The sequence below is a fragment of the Solanum lycopersicum genome, chromosome 6, assembly GCF_036512215.1.
Source record: "Solanum lycopersicum chromosome 6, SLM_r2.1".
NCBI classification, from domain to species: domain Eukaryota; kingdom Viridiplantae; phylum Streptophyta; class Magnoliopsida; order Solanales; family Solanaceae; genus Solanum; species Solanum lycopersicum.
In genome coordinates, this window is record NC_090805.1 from 2649300 (window position 1) to 2664899 (window position 15600).

Consider the following 15600-nt stretch of genomic DNA (forward strand, 5'->3'; position numbering starts at 1 on the left):
CGTGCTTAGAACGGGCAACACTCATCTAGTATATTTAGAAGAGCCGAATTGGAAGATGACCAAGGGTAAATTCATATTTTTTGATATCCTTTTAGAATAAAATAGTAATTATGTCATAGCTATTAGAACGGATTTCTAGAAGGACGTGGACCTTTCTTTTTCCTAATCATCAAGAGTCTCTTCTCTTTCCTTGACAAAAAAAAATTAAAAAGATCTTTTCAATTTTCAGTAATACAAGGTATGAAAATTAAAAAGATCTTTTCAATCTTCAGTAATTAAAAAATTCCATATACACTAATCAATAAAAATTTTCTTACCTTGTTAACCGTTTGTTCAAAAAATCTAACCTTACATTGATATTTCATCAAGAAAGTAAAATTAGATACAAAGAAGAAACAACAATAATGAGCTAAAATAGTGAAGATCCCTATATTTTGTGGTAGCTAAAATAGTTTTTATTCAATAACATCATATCAAAATAAAAGAAAATTTTCCTTTTAAAATTTGATATTGTTTTTATATATGATGCGAATACTCCTTGTTCTTTCCGGAAAATGAATATGAAGATACATATAAAGAAACATGATACCATGAAAGCATACTACAAAATATCATTTTATAAACCCCTCTAAATACACAAATAATATCGCATTTATCTATTATAATTAAAGTACATTTTATAAGAATAAATCAATTAATGAAAATTCTAAAATCAATCTTCCAAATAAATCAACTTCCTCCTTTTCATAGCAAATCAATTTCTGCTAGCACTCCTTACAAAGAAAGTGATCTTCATATATTATCCAATGAATGTTGCATGTAAATTGATATGACAATTATTCAGTTCCAACACGTATCAACTCTACATGTTTCTCCATTTCCCATTTTCTTTAGTTCATGCAAAAGGAAAAATTTAAGTGAAAAGAAAGAAACTTAGAAAGAAGGCCAGATGCACAACTAAAGAAACAAAACTTGAACAAAATGGAAATCATTCGTTACTTTTATATAGTGTTTTTTATTTTCTTTGAAATTCGTTTTGACATAATAATTAATGAACTATTCAAATTCTACTGATTGTTATATTAACAAAAATTAGTTACTAATTTAGAAGAGTTAGAATTCGATAAGTCAAGTTAAGAAAATGAAAAGGACAAATTATAGGAATTGTAAGAGTTAGGTAAAGTAATACACGATGTGTTAATTTAAAGCAATTAATTCATGTATGACTCTGGGCATTGAAGTACCACATTTCCACTTCCAAATCCCGTTCAATTTATGTAATTGAAAAATTAATTAATTGAATTTTATTTAACTTTTACTTAAGGTGCGCAAAATATTATTATTATTATTATTATTACTATTATTATTATGATTATTATGATTATTATTCAATTGTGAGAGGTTAACAGATATTAAATATTGTAATTATAGGTAGCATAAAAATTCGGCTATGAATACAAATATATATTGAAGAAAACTTATTGAGAATTCTAATATTTGACAACTTTTGACTTGAGTTCTTCCCACTTATAATAATATATGATATGATGTGATATATGATTATTATTATTATATATAAGATGATATATGATTTGATAAACTCCTATGAAAGAAGAAAACTAACCAAATGAAGAGGTGAAACTGCAAGTACCCAAGTAAGCCATCTGCAAAAAGTAGAGCTGCAACAAACAAACCAAGACATATTAGGCAAATATCTCTCTTGTTTTGCAAGTAGAATTCAGCTGTGGGCAATCGACTTACAGGGAGAAGGTATAGTAACTCCTCTTCCTCTAATCAACAATTCATATGAAGCATATATATTGGTTACATTATACTTCTGCACTTTCCTTGAAGTAAAACTCCCTACATCTTTCCTTCTGTGTCAAAACCAACAAGTTATCTCGGTTTCTTATGTACCTGAGAAAAAGGTAATCTGGTCTAAGAGTAGGACCCTTGAGGAAATTTATTTAACACAGATACGGATGCAATATCTTACCAAGTCAGTAGGACAAGTAACGGGCAACTGAATGATGTGAATTTCTGACAGCCCGGTGTATGAAGCATCCACGTTCAGACTAGGTCTGGAGATGGACCACTCTCCAAGGGGTGTGTTGAAGGCAGCCTTCCCTGATGCTTATCAGTGATTGATTCCTTGGCTTGAACCCAGTTCATGTGACATAGAGACAACTTTACCGTTACTCCAAGACTCCCCTTCTGCTAAAACATCTTACAAACAGTAAAATTCAGGTATTACTGTACAGAAGCATTGAGAAGATAAAACTTTGGGAGATGATAGAGCAAAATCCACCCACAACTCCAACCAAGAGATCCTCGCTTTTACTTGCTCAACTGACAGTAATGGAGAGCAGGTACAAAACTATGTTCCAAGAAGTGGACAATTTCAACAACAGCTTGCACTCTAATGGCTGATAGCTTCCATGGCGACCCGCACAAGACGCAATAATCCATCCACATCCTGGAAGTTGAAATCAAGGGCCCTCTTAACAGATAATGCACCCTCTTTACATTGTGAATCTCCCGGCCCTGGATAAACAGCTGCAAAAGCAACACGTGATTTCCTGGAGGCCTCCATAGCAAAATTAACTGCCTGTGCCTGTAAAATAACAAAACTATATGTTTAGAAAATTGAAACAACATTGCATAGTCAAACTATCAAAAAATCAGAACCTAGAACCTGACTTCTTAACGGATACTTATGGGAAAAGGTTTTGACAAGTAAGCCATTTTTTCATGTCCTTTGCGCAAATAAAATGGTAGATAACAATTAAGGGGACAGGAAAACAAAGTTCAATCCCTTGGAAGAAAGATGATGAAGCCAAATGAATGCGGTTCAAACAGCTAATTTTGTCTTGCCGTTCTTTAGGCAATTATTATATCTAATCACAGTGTTAGTTATCACAAAACATTTCTTTAATTGAGGTGTTGGTTCATCATTAAAATGATAAGATATGTCTACTTACCAAGTTGATTAGCTGCGTGAAGCTGGAACCATTTCCTGCTGAGATAACATGAGTTCCCGCTACTTGAGGAGAACCAACAACTTTTGCCGATGCAGCCATGTCTACTATTGTTGGATTGTTCAAATTGTCAACATCAGAGATAGAAGAGAAAGGAGACTCACCTATTATATAATAATGAGTATGGTAAGAGTAATAACGAAAAAAATAAAAACGGGGCAGCCCGGTGCACAAGGCCCGCGCTATGTGTGGGATCCAGGGAAGGGCCGGACTACAAGAGTCTATTGTATGCGGCCTTACCCTGCATTTCTGCAAGAGGCTTTTACACAGCTCGAACCCGCGACCTCCTAGTCACATGGAAACAACTTTACAAATTACGCAAACGGTCCCTTCGGTAAGAGTAATAACCATTAAGAAGAAAAGTTCAATGCAGCTCATCCTCATTAGATAAATATGGTTGTAACACATTCTAACTAGTTTAACTATTTCCAGTAGTCATATTTTATACTAATGCTTTCTTCCCTGAGCAATCCTGTTCATCAACAGTGGATATCACTAATTTTGACATATGCCGTACTTCCCCGACTAGAAGGACAGAAGTGTAAATACGCATTAACCAATACGTACATGTGATGATTATGGAGTAAAAAAAGAAATCATTTGACATGTTCATTGAGTAACCATCAAAGAGCAGATTAGTAATATCAAAAGTTAAAGTAGTGGCCTAAAGAAGCACCAAGATATGAAATGTAGATTTCCCAGACATCTCAATCCAGATTACCTGGAGGAAAAATTTGTAGAGCTGTTTGTAACTCGTTTCTGTATCTGTTTGCGTCGGACTGTGAAGAATAAATTACTCGCATGTAAGCAACCTCCATGCATTTATAGGCAAGTGCGGCAGCTGCCATGTCTCTCAATTTCTCATATTCATGACCACAAAACCTATGCACATAAGAAGGACCAACAATCAACATACATCCTTGTTGACATTTCAGATGGTAGGTCAAGTTTTTCATTAAATTGGAACAACTGACATCGAAAATACATCAAACTATATCCATAAGTAGCATAAATTCCACATGTTTGAAAAGTACTACCCAATGAAATTTGCTCTTCCAATTGAGTAAAAAAGCACCATAAACCTTGGCTGCATAGACATCTCTTCAAATAGTGGAAGTTGAAAAGCACTATCATATTCAGAAAAATAGATTAGGTCACAAAGAGACCAGTATCTGTGGGAATAGCCTCTCTATCTCCAAGGTGGGGTAAGGTTTGTGTACCCCACTTTGTGGGATTACACCAGGAATATTGTTGTAGATTAGGTCACAAAGTTTTTCATAATACATGACACCAGAGAAGGAAATTGCGTCCAAAAATTATATGAGGTATAACTGAATATAAACTGAAACACAACTTTGGATTAAATTTTTTAATCGCACTAAAATTGTACTGTTATATCTGGCTGCTAATGTTGTTGTCAACAAGAAACGAATATGCTAACAAGTTCAACACTTATAAAGTAGCTGATACAGAACAATTACCAACATATCAACCAAATTTTACAGCTAGTGTCGCTTCAAGAAAATCCAAATCTTCAATTATTCTTAGATCCTTCATAAATGTAAAGAATGGGAAAACATAGTGTCAAGGAAAATTCTGTAATTTTGAAACATCATTCTCATAAGTCAAATAAAGACTCAAAAAAATACGCCCTCCGTTTCAATTAGTTCGTCTCTAGTTTTAACTTGGCACCGCGTTTAAGAAATGAAGAAGAATTTTGAAGCTTGTTGTCTTAAACTAAAGATATGCAGAATGTACCAAAATGTTCTTTAATCATGTGCTCTTAAACATGCCATGAGGAAAGTTGAAATCAAAGAGTTGCCGAAAAAGAAGAGACATTCTTATTTTAAACGGACTAAAAAGGGAAGTAGGACAAACAAATTGAAATGGAGGGGGTAAAAGAATGCTATTAAGGGGTAAGGTCTGAGTTAAGGGAATTATTTGCTATTCAACAGCATGGCATTTGCTAAGAGTTGCTGAGACACTTCATACTTGGCCAGACTGGGTCTTTAATGGGAGATTTACATGAACGACTACATTGGGTATGCTGCAGACGTGTCTCAAATTCTAAGAACTTAGGCATGTAGGAATAATAAATACTCTACAATCTTTTCTAACACAATACATTCATGCTTGCAACCGTTCTTTGCATGTCATCTCAATGAATAACCCATGTTCAAATTAAAAGGGAACTCACTGGCAGAGTTTTGCAGTGCTGCTATAGATGCTCCTTGACTGGTTCTGTTCACCATGCTTGGAGCTGTCTAATTCTAGTAAGGAGGCACCATGGAGAAACTTTAATGCCGCTTGGAAATAGATACCCGTACTTTCGCTTGATCCAGAATTCTAAAACAAATAGCCAAAGTTATGCCAACATAAATAAATAAATGAAACAAATAATAAAGCATATCCACCATATTTTATCCCCTCCTTTCTTTGGACATAAGTGTAAATTCTTTTAACCTTGAGACGATCTGCCAGGTGTTTAAGGTTTGTGGCTTCTTTTATGGCATTTGTAGCAGCTTGACTTGATGAATCCTTCCGAACAGGACTGGGAACATCTTGATACCTGACCTTATTAGCAGTATTATTAGGTAGATTTCCGTGGTGGCTTTTAGCTTTTTTACCCTGTCTTGAAGTATTTGACCTTTCCCTTTCAAAAGCATTGCCATTTTCCCTTTCAGATCCAGGAACTGGCTCTTTAAATACAGCTGTCTCATTCTGATCTCTTGTTAAAGGAGACTTGGAAGAGACGTTAATCTGCTCACTTTTGTTGGAAATGACCTTAGATGATCTCTCATCATCACGTTCAGGTAGTGTAGCCTGCCTTTTATCCAGGCGGGCCACAACATCCATTTGAACTTCTGCATCATCACGATGAACAAATCTTGATTCATTATCTCCTTTAACATTTTTTTCCAATAATTTTCCAGAAGGATCCTTCTTAGAACTCTTTTTTAATCTATCTGAACCAACAACAGATTTCCCCTGAGACTTATTTTTTCCTGGTGCCGTCTTCTCTTCATTAAATGGCATTTGCTCTGAAGATAAATTTAAGATATCAGTATCTTTGGTCTTACATTGGTCAGAATCAGATTTTGGAGCCCGATTCTTCTCTTTACGCCGTGACGAGGAACCTCTTTTCCTATTTGACACAGACCCACTATTCTGAAACTGATGGTCATTCTTTCTCTCCTTATCGGAGCCTTGGTCTGAGTTTCCAGTCTTGCAAGCAAAGTGACTAGCTTGACGTAAGGGATCTGCACTTACATCGGTATCCTGTTGAGTTGCATAACCAGAAACCATGGACTTTGCTTTGACTTTTTTACCTGATTCACGATGAACATCTTTCTCCTCTAATTCAGCTTCAGATAATAGATCATAACTCTTGCCATTGCAGGCATTATCCTTCTTAACCATACTGGATTTATTGGAGAACACATCATTTTCACCATCAGAAGACCTCTTGGGACTAGAAGTGGGTAAGGCTGAAGAGGGAGCAACAGAAGGTCGCGAATTGCATAGATCCTTTTGTGAAGAATCTGCAGCTTTAACACTCAACAAAGATAGAGTACTATCCAGATCTTGCCCAGCCTGCTGTTCCTTTTTAACTTGACCTGTTCCAGCACTACCTTTGCTTGCACTAGTGTCCTTCCGGTCAGACAAGGAGACCCTTGCTACCTTTTCCTTCCTAGAGATGTCATCACATATTTTTTCCATAGAATCCTGGGGATTACATGTCAAGGAATCTCGCAGTTCTCTCCCTTTTCTCTTAATCGGAGAATCATTATTGTCACACTTCCCCTTATGCGTTGACACATCGGAAATATAAGCTTCTGGGTTCTTTGCTGAAACCAAGTCTTTCTTTGAATCATCCTCTGAGTCCCTGTTCTTACATTTGTCACGAATCATCTCTGGCATTTTACTGCTTGAACTCCATCTAGACTTTTCAACAACAGGGCAAAAGGTCTGGTTCTCGTCATCGAGTGCATCATCTTGTATAATTTTTTTGGAAGATACATCTGATTCCACTTCACTTGTGTTCCTTGTATTTGCATCCTTCGTACCTGTCAAACATCCCATACAGAAAATAAAGATAAAGACCAGAATTTCACGATGGCAGCAAGTTCAAAATGTGACTACTAAAGATGAATACCTCCATCAGAGTGGTTATCATGAGAAATTTTCTTCTCTTTGTTTTTATGTCTCCTCTTCTCTACAACTGAGCTATTTGGAACGCCGGTGTGTTGGTTGCAAGTTTTATCCAGTGAACGAGAAGTACCACTTGAGCTTCTACAATTCGGGTTCTCCTGATGGTTCATCATAACGTAGTTGGAAGATTGTGAGCCGTCTTCTTTGGTTCCACTTGACGAACCTTTTGATCCATATCTTTTCCTGCCACTGGAATCGATACCTTGTACACTATGATCCCGGTTGTCTTGGCTGGCATGCAAAGCATCAAGGGAAGTTGATTCATTTGAAGCCAATATCGGATACTCCCCGGATGAACATGGCTTCTCAGTTTTTCCAACATTAACTCTTTCCTTTGTCAAGCAGTTATGTTCAACCAAACTTTTATTACCGACAGCATCAGAAACCTTCAACATTTCTGGTGAACGACTTTCCTGTGAACCAGCTTTATAGGATGAGCATTCTGCTGTCTTATCCCTAACGGCTGCTCTTGGACTGTCACTTACTCTGCCAGCATCTTTTAGAGGATCAGCAACATTATGATTTGGATTAGATAATAGAGGGAGTTTTAATGCCTCAGAAACAAGTTCTTCACAGGTGATAACCTTTAGATCAAGCTCCTTTGATTGCACTGTGCTACCATTTTGATTGTCACTGCCATAGCCAGTTCCTAAAACATCTTTATTGTACGATTTCCATTTCCTAGCTTCCGAAGATCTCCTATTTGCATAATGAGCTCCATTTACTAAGGTAACAGAAGTTTCTAGGCTTTCCTGGATCATACATTCAGATGTGGATCCCCCCCGTACCTTTTCTTTTTCAGTCAAGCAAAGCAGATCATCCGAAAGCGGGGATAACAATAGTCCATCATGCATTGGATATGAGGTCATAATCTGCCTCAATACATGGACGAAAAAAATGCAGAACCCAAGGTCAAGTTGACCAAAAAAAGGAGAGATGTAAAGAAAAAGATTACGCTTTTAGCAGAGGGTGAGAGCATTCACCTGAAGTATACTTGTTGGAGATTCATATCGGGAATCCCTAAGGTCATGGGATAAGCCTTCACTGCTTATCGGGCTATCATCCAGCGACGATGATGGAGATACATCAAGGCCAAGGCCGCTGTAGATTTCAGCTTTCTTTTGGGTTGAGAATTTTTTAATACCAATTCTCGCATGCAACTTGGGAGTTTTCTTGTCTGAGAGATTTGTTGGCTTCTTGACTAGTTCACTTCTTGAAGTGGAGTCTTCATCTTGCGCAGGTTGCAGAGATGAATTTGTTTTCCCATTAGCTGCTGGAGCCTTCAGTGTAGGTACTATTGTTGATGAATAGGCAGAAGATGCTAGGGGCTTTCCTGATAGAGAAGCAGATGAGGAGGCTGATGAGGGTCGACGACCACCCTGCATAACAAGATGATGCATATTGCTTAGTCAAAGTAGAAATATGTGAGGAAAGCAATTGTACTTGTTAATAAAACACAACTTCATTAGAAGGTAGTTGAAGTATGTGACTATCTCATCTAAAAAGCTTAATCAATTATTCGATCCCAGGACCTCTATCTGCTTTGATACTATGTGGAGCAGTGGAAGTGTGTGACCATCACATTTAAAAGCTTATGTTATTATAGAGAGCACACTTTTATTTACTTATTTATATTCTCAACAGTAGCTACCTCTGGGCGCAAACTGCTCGGTGATGTTGATCTGTTATTGTTGTAGGCATCTGGTGGAGTCTTTGTACAAGTCCAAGAAGGTGAACGCTGATATGTAGGTAAAAATGAACCGTATCCACCAAATTTTGACCCTGCAACACATACAAATTGATAGTCATTATTTCGAGGCACGTCACCACGAACTTCTGATTCTAAGGATATGCCATTGTAATACCCAAGTTCTCAGATGAAACTCCATCCTCAAAATCCTTTTGGAAATGTCCCAAAACATCTTGGAGTTTCTCATCCTTGAAAGAATAAGAACAGCTATGTGAGAAGCTGGAAAGTGCATAATACAATTGTATGAAACGGGCTGTTGCAACAGCAAGTTCTTTTAACAGTTTCAACTTTCAACATGACAGCCAGTTGAAAATAAAAGTGAGAAAGTTAAGATGGCGCAAGAATTATATGCAGAAAGATACTTCCTTGGTAAGGTAAATCACAAAATTGATATTAAAAGCATAAACATGGCGATGACAAAGTTTAGAGCTTGATTGAGGCTTGACTAAAGATTAGGCAAAGCATAAAAATCAAGACAAAGCAAATTAAATATAAACTAAACAAATTACAATTATTATGGTACAAGCAAGAAATAGGCACCCGAGTCTACTGTTAAATGAACAAAGGATTCATGAAAAGTATCACGAGGCGGACTCATCAAGTTCGGGACACAGGGAAAGTTAATGATCTGATTATAAGAAGTTGAAGTCCAAATCTTAGTTCAAAGCTAGAAAATGTAACACTAACCAACACTTATAGTCTAGTGTTACTGCTTGAAATCTATCACACAATCCGTATGGGTCCAATTCCGACTTCTACCCTTGCCTGATTCCCCATGTTAAGCAAAGCCAGGATTTCAGCTTATGATTTCGGGGTTCTAGCTCTTTTAAACTACTGGATTTCAAATCAATAATTTGCACATATTCACTGAACTTTTTTAAGACAAGTATAGGATTTGGACCAAAGCTACTGGATTCGACCAAAACAACAAGCTATATTCAAGCTCCGATGCAGCCTATTTAATCTACTACTACTACTGCAACAACAACTGCGCCTTAATGAATCCTCACTAACCCTGTCACTCTATTTAAAGTCATCTCGGACAACTATTACACAAGCATTAGAAGTTCTCTCCACAATATCTACTGACATATGGATATCCCGATGTAACATTGATTAATAAAAATGTAAGCATGGAAAGTGAACAAGAAAAGGAAGGACAAAAAGCATATAATATAATAGAGAACAATATCATGGTCAACAAGCTATACTCTAGCTTCGACGCAACCTATATATTCTACTACTGTTGCTGCAACAACTACTACACCTTAATGAATCCTCACTAACCCTGTCACTCCATATAAGCTCATCATAGACAACTATTACACAAGTATTAGAAGTTCTCTCTACATTTTCTAACGACATATATCCCTATGTAACATTGATTAATAAAAATGTAATCTTGGAAAGTAAATAAGAAAAAGGAAGGAAAAAAACATACAATATATGAGAGTGCAATATCAGGGTCAACAGTCGAATCATCACAAGTCTCTCCTTCTTCAAACTTATTCTTATTCATCTCTGTTTTAACACCAAATTCTTAAATTAACCCCTTTCTTTCCATCCCACTCCCTACAGAAATCATTCAACCAAAGCTGGAATTTCAAGAATTTTCAAACCTTCAATCCCCTTTACTTCAACTACACCAAATTACAATATGGAACAACAAAAACAAAAACTTGCTTCAGAACCAAATCAAAATTATAGAAAAAAATGGAATTTCAAGAATCTTCAAACCCTCAGGTCCCCTTTACTTCAACTACAAAAAAAAAAACTAAAATATACACCAAAGTATTACAACATGGAACAACAAAACCCCAGAAGAACTTGCTTCAGAACCAAATCAAAATCTAGAAAATATGGAATTTATGAACACTTTCAAAACTCTCAAAGCCCCTTACTTTAACTACAAAAAATAAATAAAAAGAAAATATATTAACCAAATTACAAAATGAAACAACAAAAACCCATAAATAATAAAACAAAAACTTGCTTCAGAACCAAATCTAATCGTATAAAAATGAAATTTCAAAGAATATTCTCAAACCCCCAAATCACTAAATTCAACTACAACATAAAAAAAAAAAAACTACAACATAAAAATTAAAAAATAAAAATTCCTTCACCCAATTACAACCAAGCAAAAACCCAGAAAACCCCAAAAAAATCTGCTCAACCAATCAAAAAAAGTGGGACAAAAAACAATCTTTTACCAACAAAGTTGACCTTTTTAAACAATCAATCAAATTCACCAAAAAAACAAAAAAAAAACTGTATATGAAAAGCTCAAAATATCTCAATTTCTAATATATATTGGATCGAATTAGTGCGATCTCAGTTTAGCTCAAAAATGATGAGAGAAAAAGAGAAATGAAAGAGAGAGAAAAAGCCTCCTTTTACTTCTTTTTTTTTTTTCCTCATTTTGTTTGGTTAACTGTTTTTTTCTAAATAAAGAAAAAGAACTGTTTTTTTTTTCTTAAACTGTAAAAGATAGTTTTTTTTTGTGATATAATTTTGTTTTTCTTTATACCTAAACTGTAAAAAGTTGGTTGTTTACTACCTCTCAATTGTTGAACTTTCCTTTTCACTTTTGGCATTTGTAAATTTAAATGTATATTATGTTTAGACATAATAAATATGTGATTCAAATTTAAAAGTAATTTAACTTTAGAGAAATATATAAATTCAACAACAAAAGCATTATTTGATAAAAGAAATGATATTGTTATGTTTGTTAGTGACGATAGAGATGGGACGGTTGGTGTTGTAATGACTGAAGCGACGGTGGAAATTGATAGCAATGAAAGTTGTTGTGATAATGGGGTCGATTGAAGTTAGTAATTTGTGGTGTAATGGGGTTTGAAGATTGTGTGATGATTGATGATGGTGTTGGCGGTGGTTGAAGACAGTGCTAGTTGTGATAGTGGAGGTGATTAATATTTGATGGTAAGAATTGATCCCTTTGATGGCAGTGAGTGATCGTGATCGTAGTCAGGGGTGGCTCGACAGTGTTTAAAAAAGACATGTGTCTTAGGCACCTTAAATTTAGGGGCCTCATTTTTAAAAATAAAATAGGTCATAAGTGTCACGACCCAAAACGGACCGCGAGTGGCACCCAGACTTATCCCACTGTGTGAGCGAATCAACCAATCTAAACCCCAACATTTCAAACATAATAAATAGAAAACAATGCGGAAGACTTAAACTCATTAATGAAATCAATTAACAACTTCTAAAATTTATCAATTAATATCTCCAAAATCTGGAAGTCATCGTCACAAGAACATCTATCCTCAAATTACTAATCTAAGAGTATCTAAGAAGCTAAAATACATAAAAAAGCTAGTCCATGCCGGAACTTCAAGGCATCAAGACATGAAGAGGAAGATCCAGTCTAAGCTAGAAGCATTAGCTCACCCTGAAATCCAGAGTAATGAAGACGGGCTAGAGTTGCGGTTGAGTTGAAGACGACGGTATATTTGCTACACCCCACATATAACAAAGAAAGAAACATACAAGTAGGGGTCAGTACAAAACACAAGTACTGAGTAGGTATCATCGGCCAACTCAAAATAGAAAACAATATATATCAAGTAATAATATAAAATCAACTACACTACTCAACATATAGCAACAACAAGTACTATAATCGTTAATAAGTACAGCCAAGTTCACACATGAGGACTCAAGCCTCAATACCATACTCATTTAGGAATTAGGTTCATTAGATTGAGTATATTAATATCTTTCAAGATTCATCACCTTTATTCTTGTGTCGGTATGTGACACTCCGCTCCCCTACTACTATGTGTCGGAACGTGACACTCCGATCCCCTAGTTCTACGTGTCGGTTCGTGACACCCGATCCCGTAATTCTACGTGTCGGTTCGTGACACCCGATCCCCTAATTCTACGTGTCGGTTCGTGACACCCGCTCCACTAATCTCATTCTATTAATTCATCAAGCCTTCTTTTATACCAAGGCATCATCAATCTCATTACTTTAGTTCATCAAGCCTTCTTTTATACCAAGGCATCATCATTAACAAGGGGTTTTCAAGATTTGGGATTCAATAGCTTCATCATGCTTATTTCATCACAATTATATAATCATATTCATGCAAGCATACAATTAAGCATATAGAAGACTTTACAATACAACCCAACACATATCATTCGCTATTAAGAGTTAACTACGAATAGTATAAAAATCATAACCGAAGATTCGTGATCAAGCAGCAATCTCCTCAAGATCTTTGCTTTCCTCTTCGTTCCTCTCTCTCGAGATCGTTTCTCCCTCTCTTTCTGTTCTTTTCTTTTTCTTATTCAAACCCTCTTTCTTTTACCCTAATTAGCATATAATTAAGTATGAAAGATGCTGAATTTAACCCATTAATTAATTCAAGGTTATCTCTTTTAACCCTCAAGTAGTTAAATTCTTAATATTAACCCACTAAATTTATAATTATAGCAGGAATAGTCCAAAATGCCCCCTTAGAACATTTAAAGAAATCCGACTCAGCCTGGGATTACGCAGTCTATGACGGGCCGTCGTGCTTGCGACGGTCTGTCCTGCTGGGTCGTCACAGAGTTCAGAGACTAAATTTCTGTGGAAGATGTGTGACGGTCCGTCGTGCCCACGACGGTCCGTCCTTCCATTCCGTTACGAAGTTCAGAGAGTCGATTTCAACACCCAAATTTCAGAATTCTAAGTGTTTTGTAACGAGACCCCCTCGACGGTCCGTCGTGCCCATGACGGTCCGTCGTGGGATCCGTCATCTCAGCCAGTTTTTCCAGAAATAAAATCTGTTGCTCAAAACGACTAAACGGGTCGTTACAATAAGTTATTATTTTTTTAAAAAAATATTGAATACTATTAGTAGAAAAAGTAAAATTTTCATGAAATTGAAGGAATTATTAGAAAAAAATTGACATATTTGAAATACTATATCTTATGAAAAATAATTTAAATAAGAATGGTTTTATGAATTGAAAACTAGAAGAAATCAATTATATAAAAGTTATTAACATTTTAAGTTTAAGGTCTCGTAGATTTTTGTTTTAGGCCACTAAGTTGAGCCGCTCCTGATCATAATAGTAAGAATTGATCACATTGAATATCATATATTATTATAAGTGGGAAGCTCCAACCTTCAAAGTTGTATTACCATTTTGCCCCTCCACTAAATCAAAATAAATTAATTTATTTTTAAATACTAATATTTAATTACATAATGGTATAATATGAGATCCAACAACTACTTTAGTTTTTTAGTTATGACATTATAATTGTAATTAAATAGATTAAATTAAATTAGAGTAAAAAACAATAATGTATGAAACTCTTCAAATTTTCTGATTCTTTGAATTTTGAAATTAACATAAATTTATCTGTCATAAAACTATAATGTATGAAACTCTTCAAAGTTTGTGATTCATTGAATTTAGAAACTAAAATAAATGTATCTATCATGGTTCAATGCCCTATTAAAAAAATTTGGTAGATGAAAGACAATCAAATATCACTATAAATACCAGTTAATTGCTTCCTAGATCATCATATTCTCTTTTTTCCTGTCATCTACTATTCTCTTTTTTTTCTTACTAAATTATGATAGAACTACGTGCCATCAAGAAGCTAACCGGGGAGAAGAACAAATAGTTTCATTTTGAAATTAAAAGAGAAGCAAGAGAAGCTTTCTTACAGAATAGTTGAACGGTTAAAGTTAACAATATAAGATATGACTTATATATTTCTTTAAATCATTTTATGTTAGATTATGATTTTATGTTTTTCGTTTTCATTTTGGAGTTAAGGTATGGTTGTTCAAAATGGATTTGGTATGCAACCCATATTTTTATGTAATTATATACTTGTATTATTATGAAAAAGAATTTCTTTGTTTTTGTGTTATTAAGCTTTTAAGTGTTATTTAATTGACAAAACTTCTATTAGTACATGATAAATTTGATAATATTTGAATAGTTTATGCAAAATATGTTTTTGTTTAAATAGAAGTTATTTAAATAAATACATAATAATAGTGTTACATATATATAATTTACTTTTTTGATACTATCATGCAAAGCACGTATCGAAAACTAGTAATATTATAATAACAAAAGTGATAAATGTTATAGCAACTAACAGTAACGTAATTAACAAAATTAATCATTATCACTAACAGCAAATATGATTGATGGTAATAGCTACTAGTTATGAAGTCTCAATCTCTATTCTCTAACGCTGATGATGTAAATATAACCTAATCACCTCACAAATGTTTTAATTTAGCATTTTCTCCATCTTTTTGCATGCCTTTATTAACTTTGCTGGTCCATTTATTTAAAGCGATTACATAATCATAAAGAAAAACATTTCCGTTGAAATTAATTTTGTCTGTACATATTTGTTGATATATCAAAATTATAAATCCAAAAGAGATGATGACACTGAATATTCTTCTTGTGATCCCTCATATTCTTGAGGCCAGCATCCCTTTAATTTGACCTAAAGGATTATGAATATAAATTAAAATGCACATTAATTAATTGTGGTTAAGTTAATTAAAGGAAAATCAAGCATTTATTAGCTTAATT

The 15600-nt window shown here is 34.8% G+C and overlaps 1 protein-coding gene across 7 annotated transcripts; it reads right to left on the reverse strand.

Moving 5' to 3' along the window:
- Nucleotides 1–599: 599 nt before the first annotated feature.
- On the reverse strand, nt 600–11463 carry LOC101266829 (cysteine-tryptophan domain-containing zinc finger protein 7). Of its 7 annotated transcripts, none has more exons than XM_069299014.1 (14): nt 10442–11463; nt 9116–9188; nt 8902–9032; nt 8234–8629; nt 7195–8122; nt 5502–7105; nt 5236–5384; nt 3760–3920; nt 2982–3085; nt 2313–2614; nt 1997–2214; nt 1762–1917; nt 1625–1679; nt 600–888 (listed from the first exon to the last, which is right to left on the reverse strand). In XM_069299014.1, exons 1-10 carry the CDS (start codon nt 10517–10519, stop codon nt 2420–2422), a joined length of 3819 nt encoding a protein of 1272 aa, XP_069155115.1. In that variant the 5' UTR covers nt 10520–11463; the 3' UTR covers nt 600–888; nt 1625–1679; nt 1762–1917; nt 1997–2214; nt 2313–2419. The 7 variants fall into 7 exon arrangements, with proteins under 7 accessions (XP_069155115.1, XP_069155113.1, XP_069155116.1 ...); XM_069299012.1 differs by having other exon boundaries at nt 2982–3142; XM_069299015.1 differs by having other exon boundaries at nt 1997–2614; nt 2982–3082.
- Nucleotides 11464–15600: the final 4137 nt, after the last annotated feature.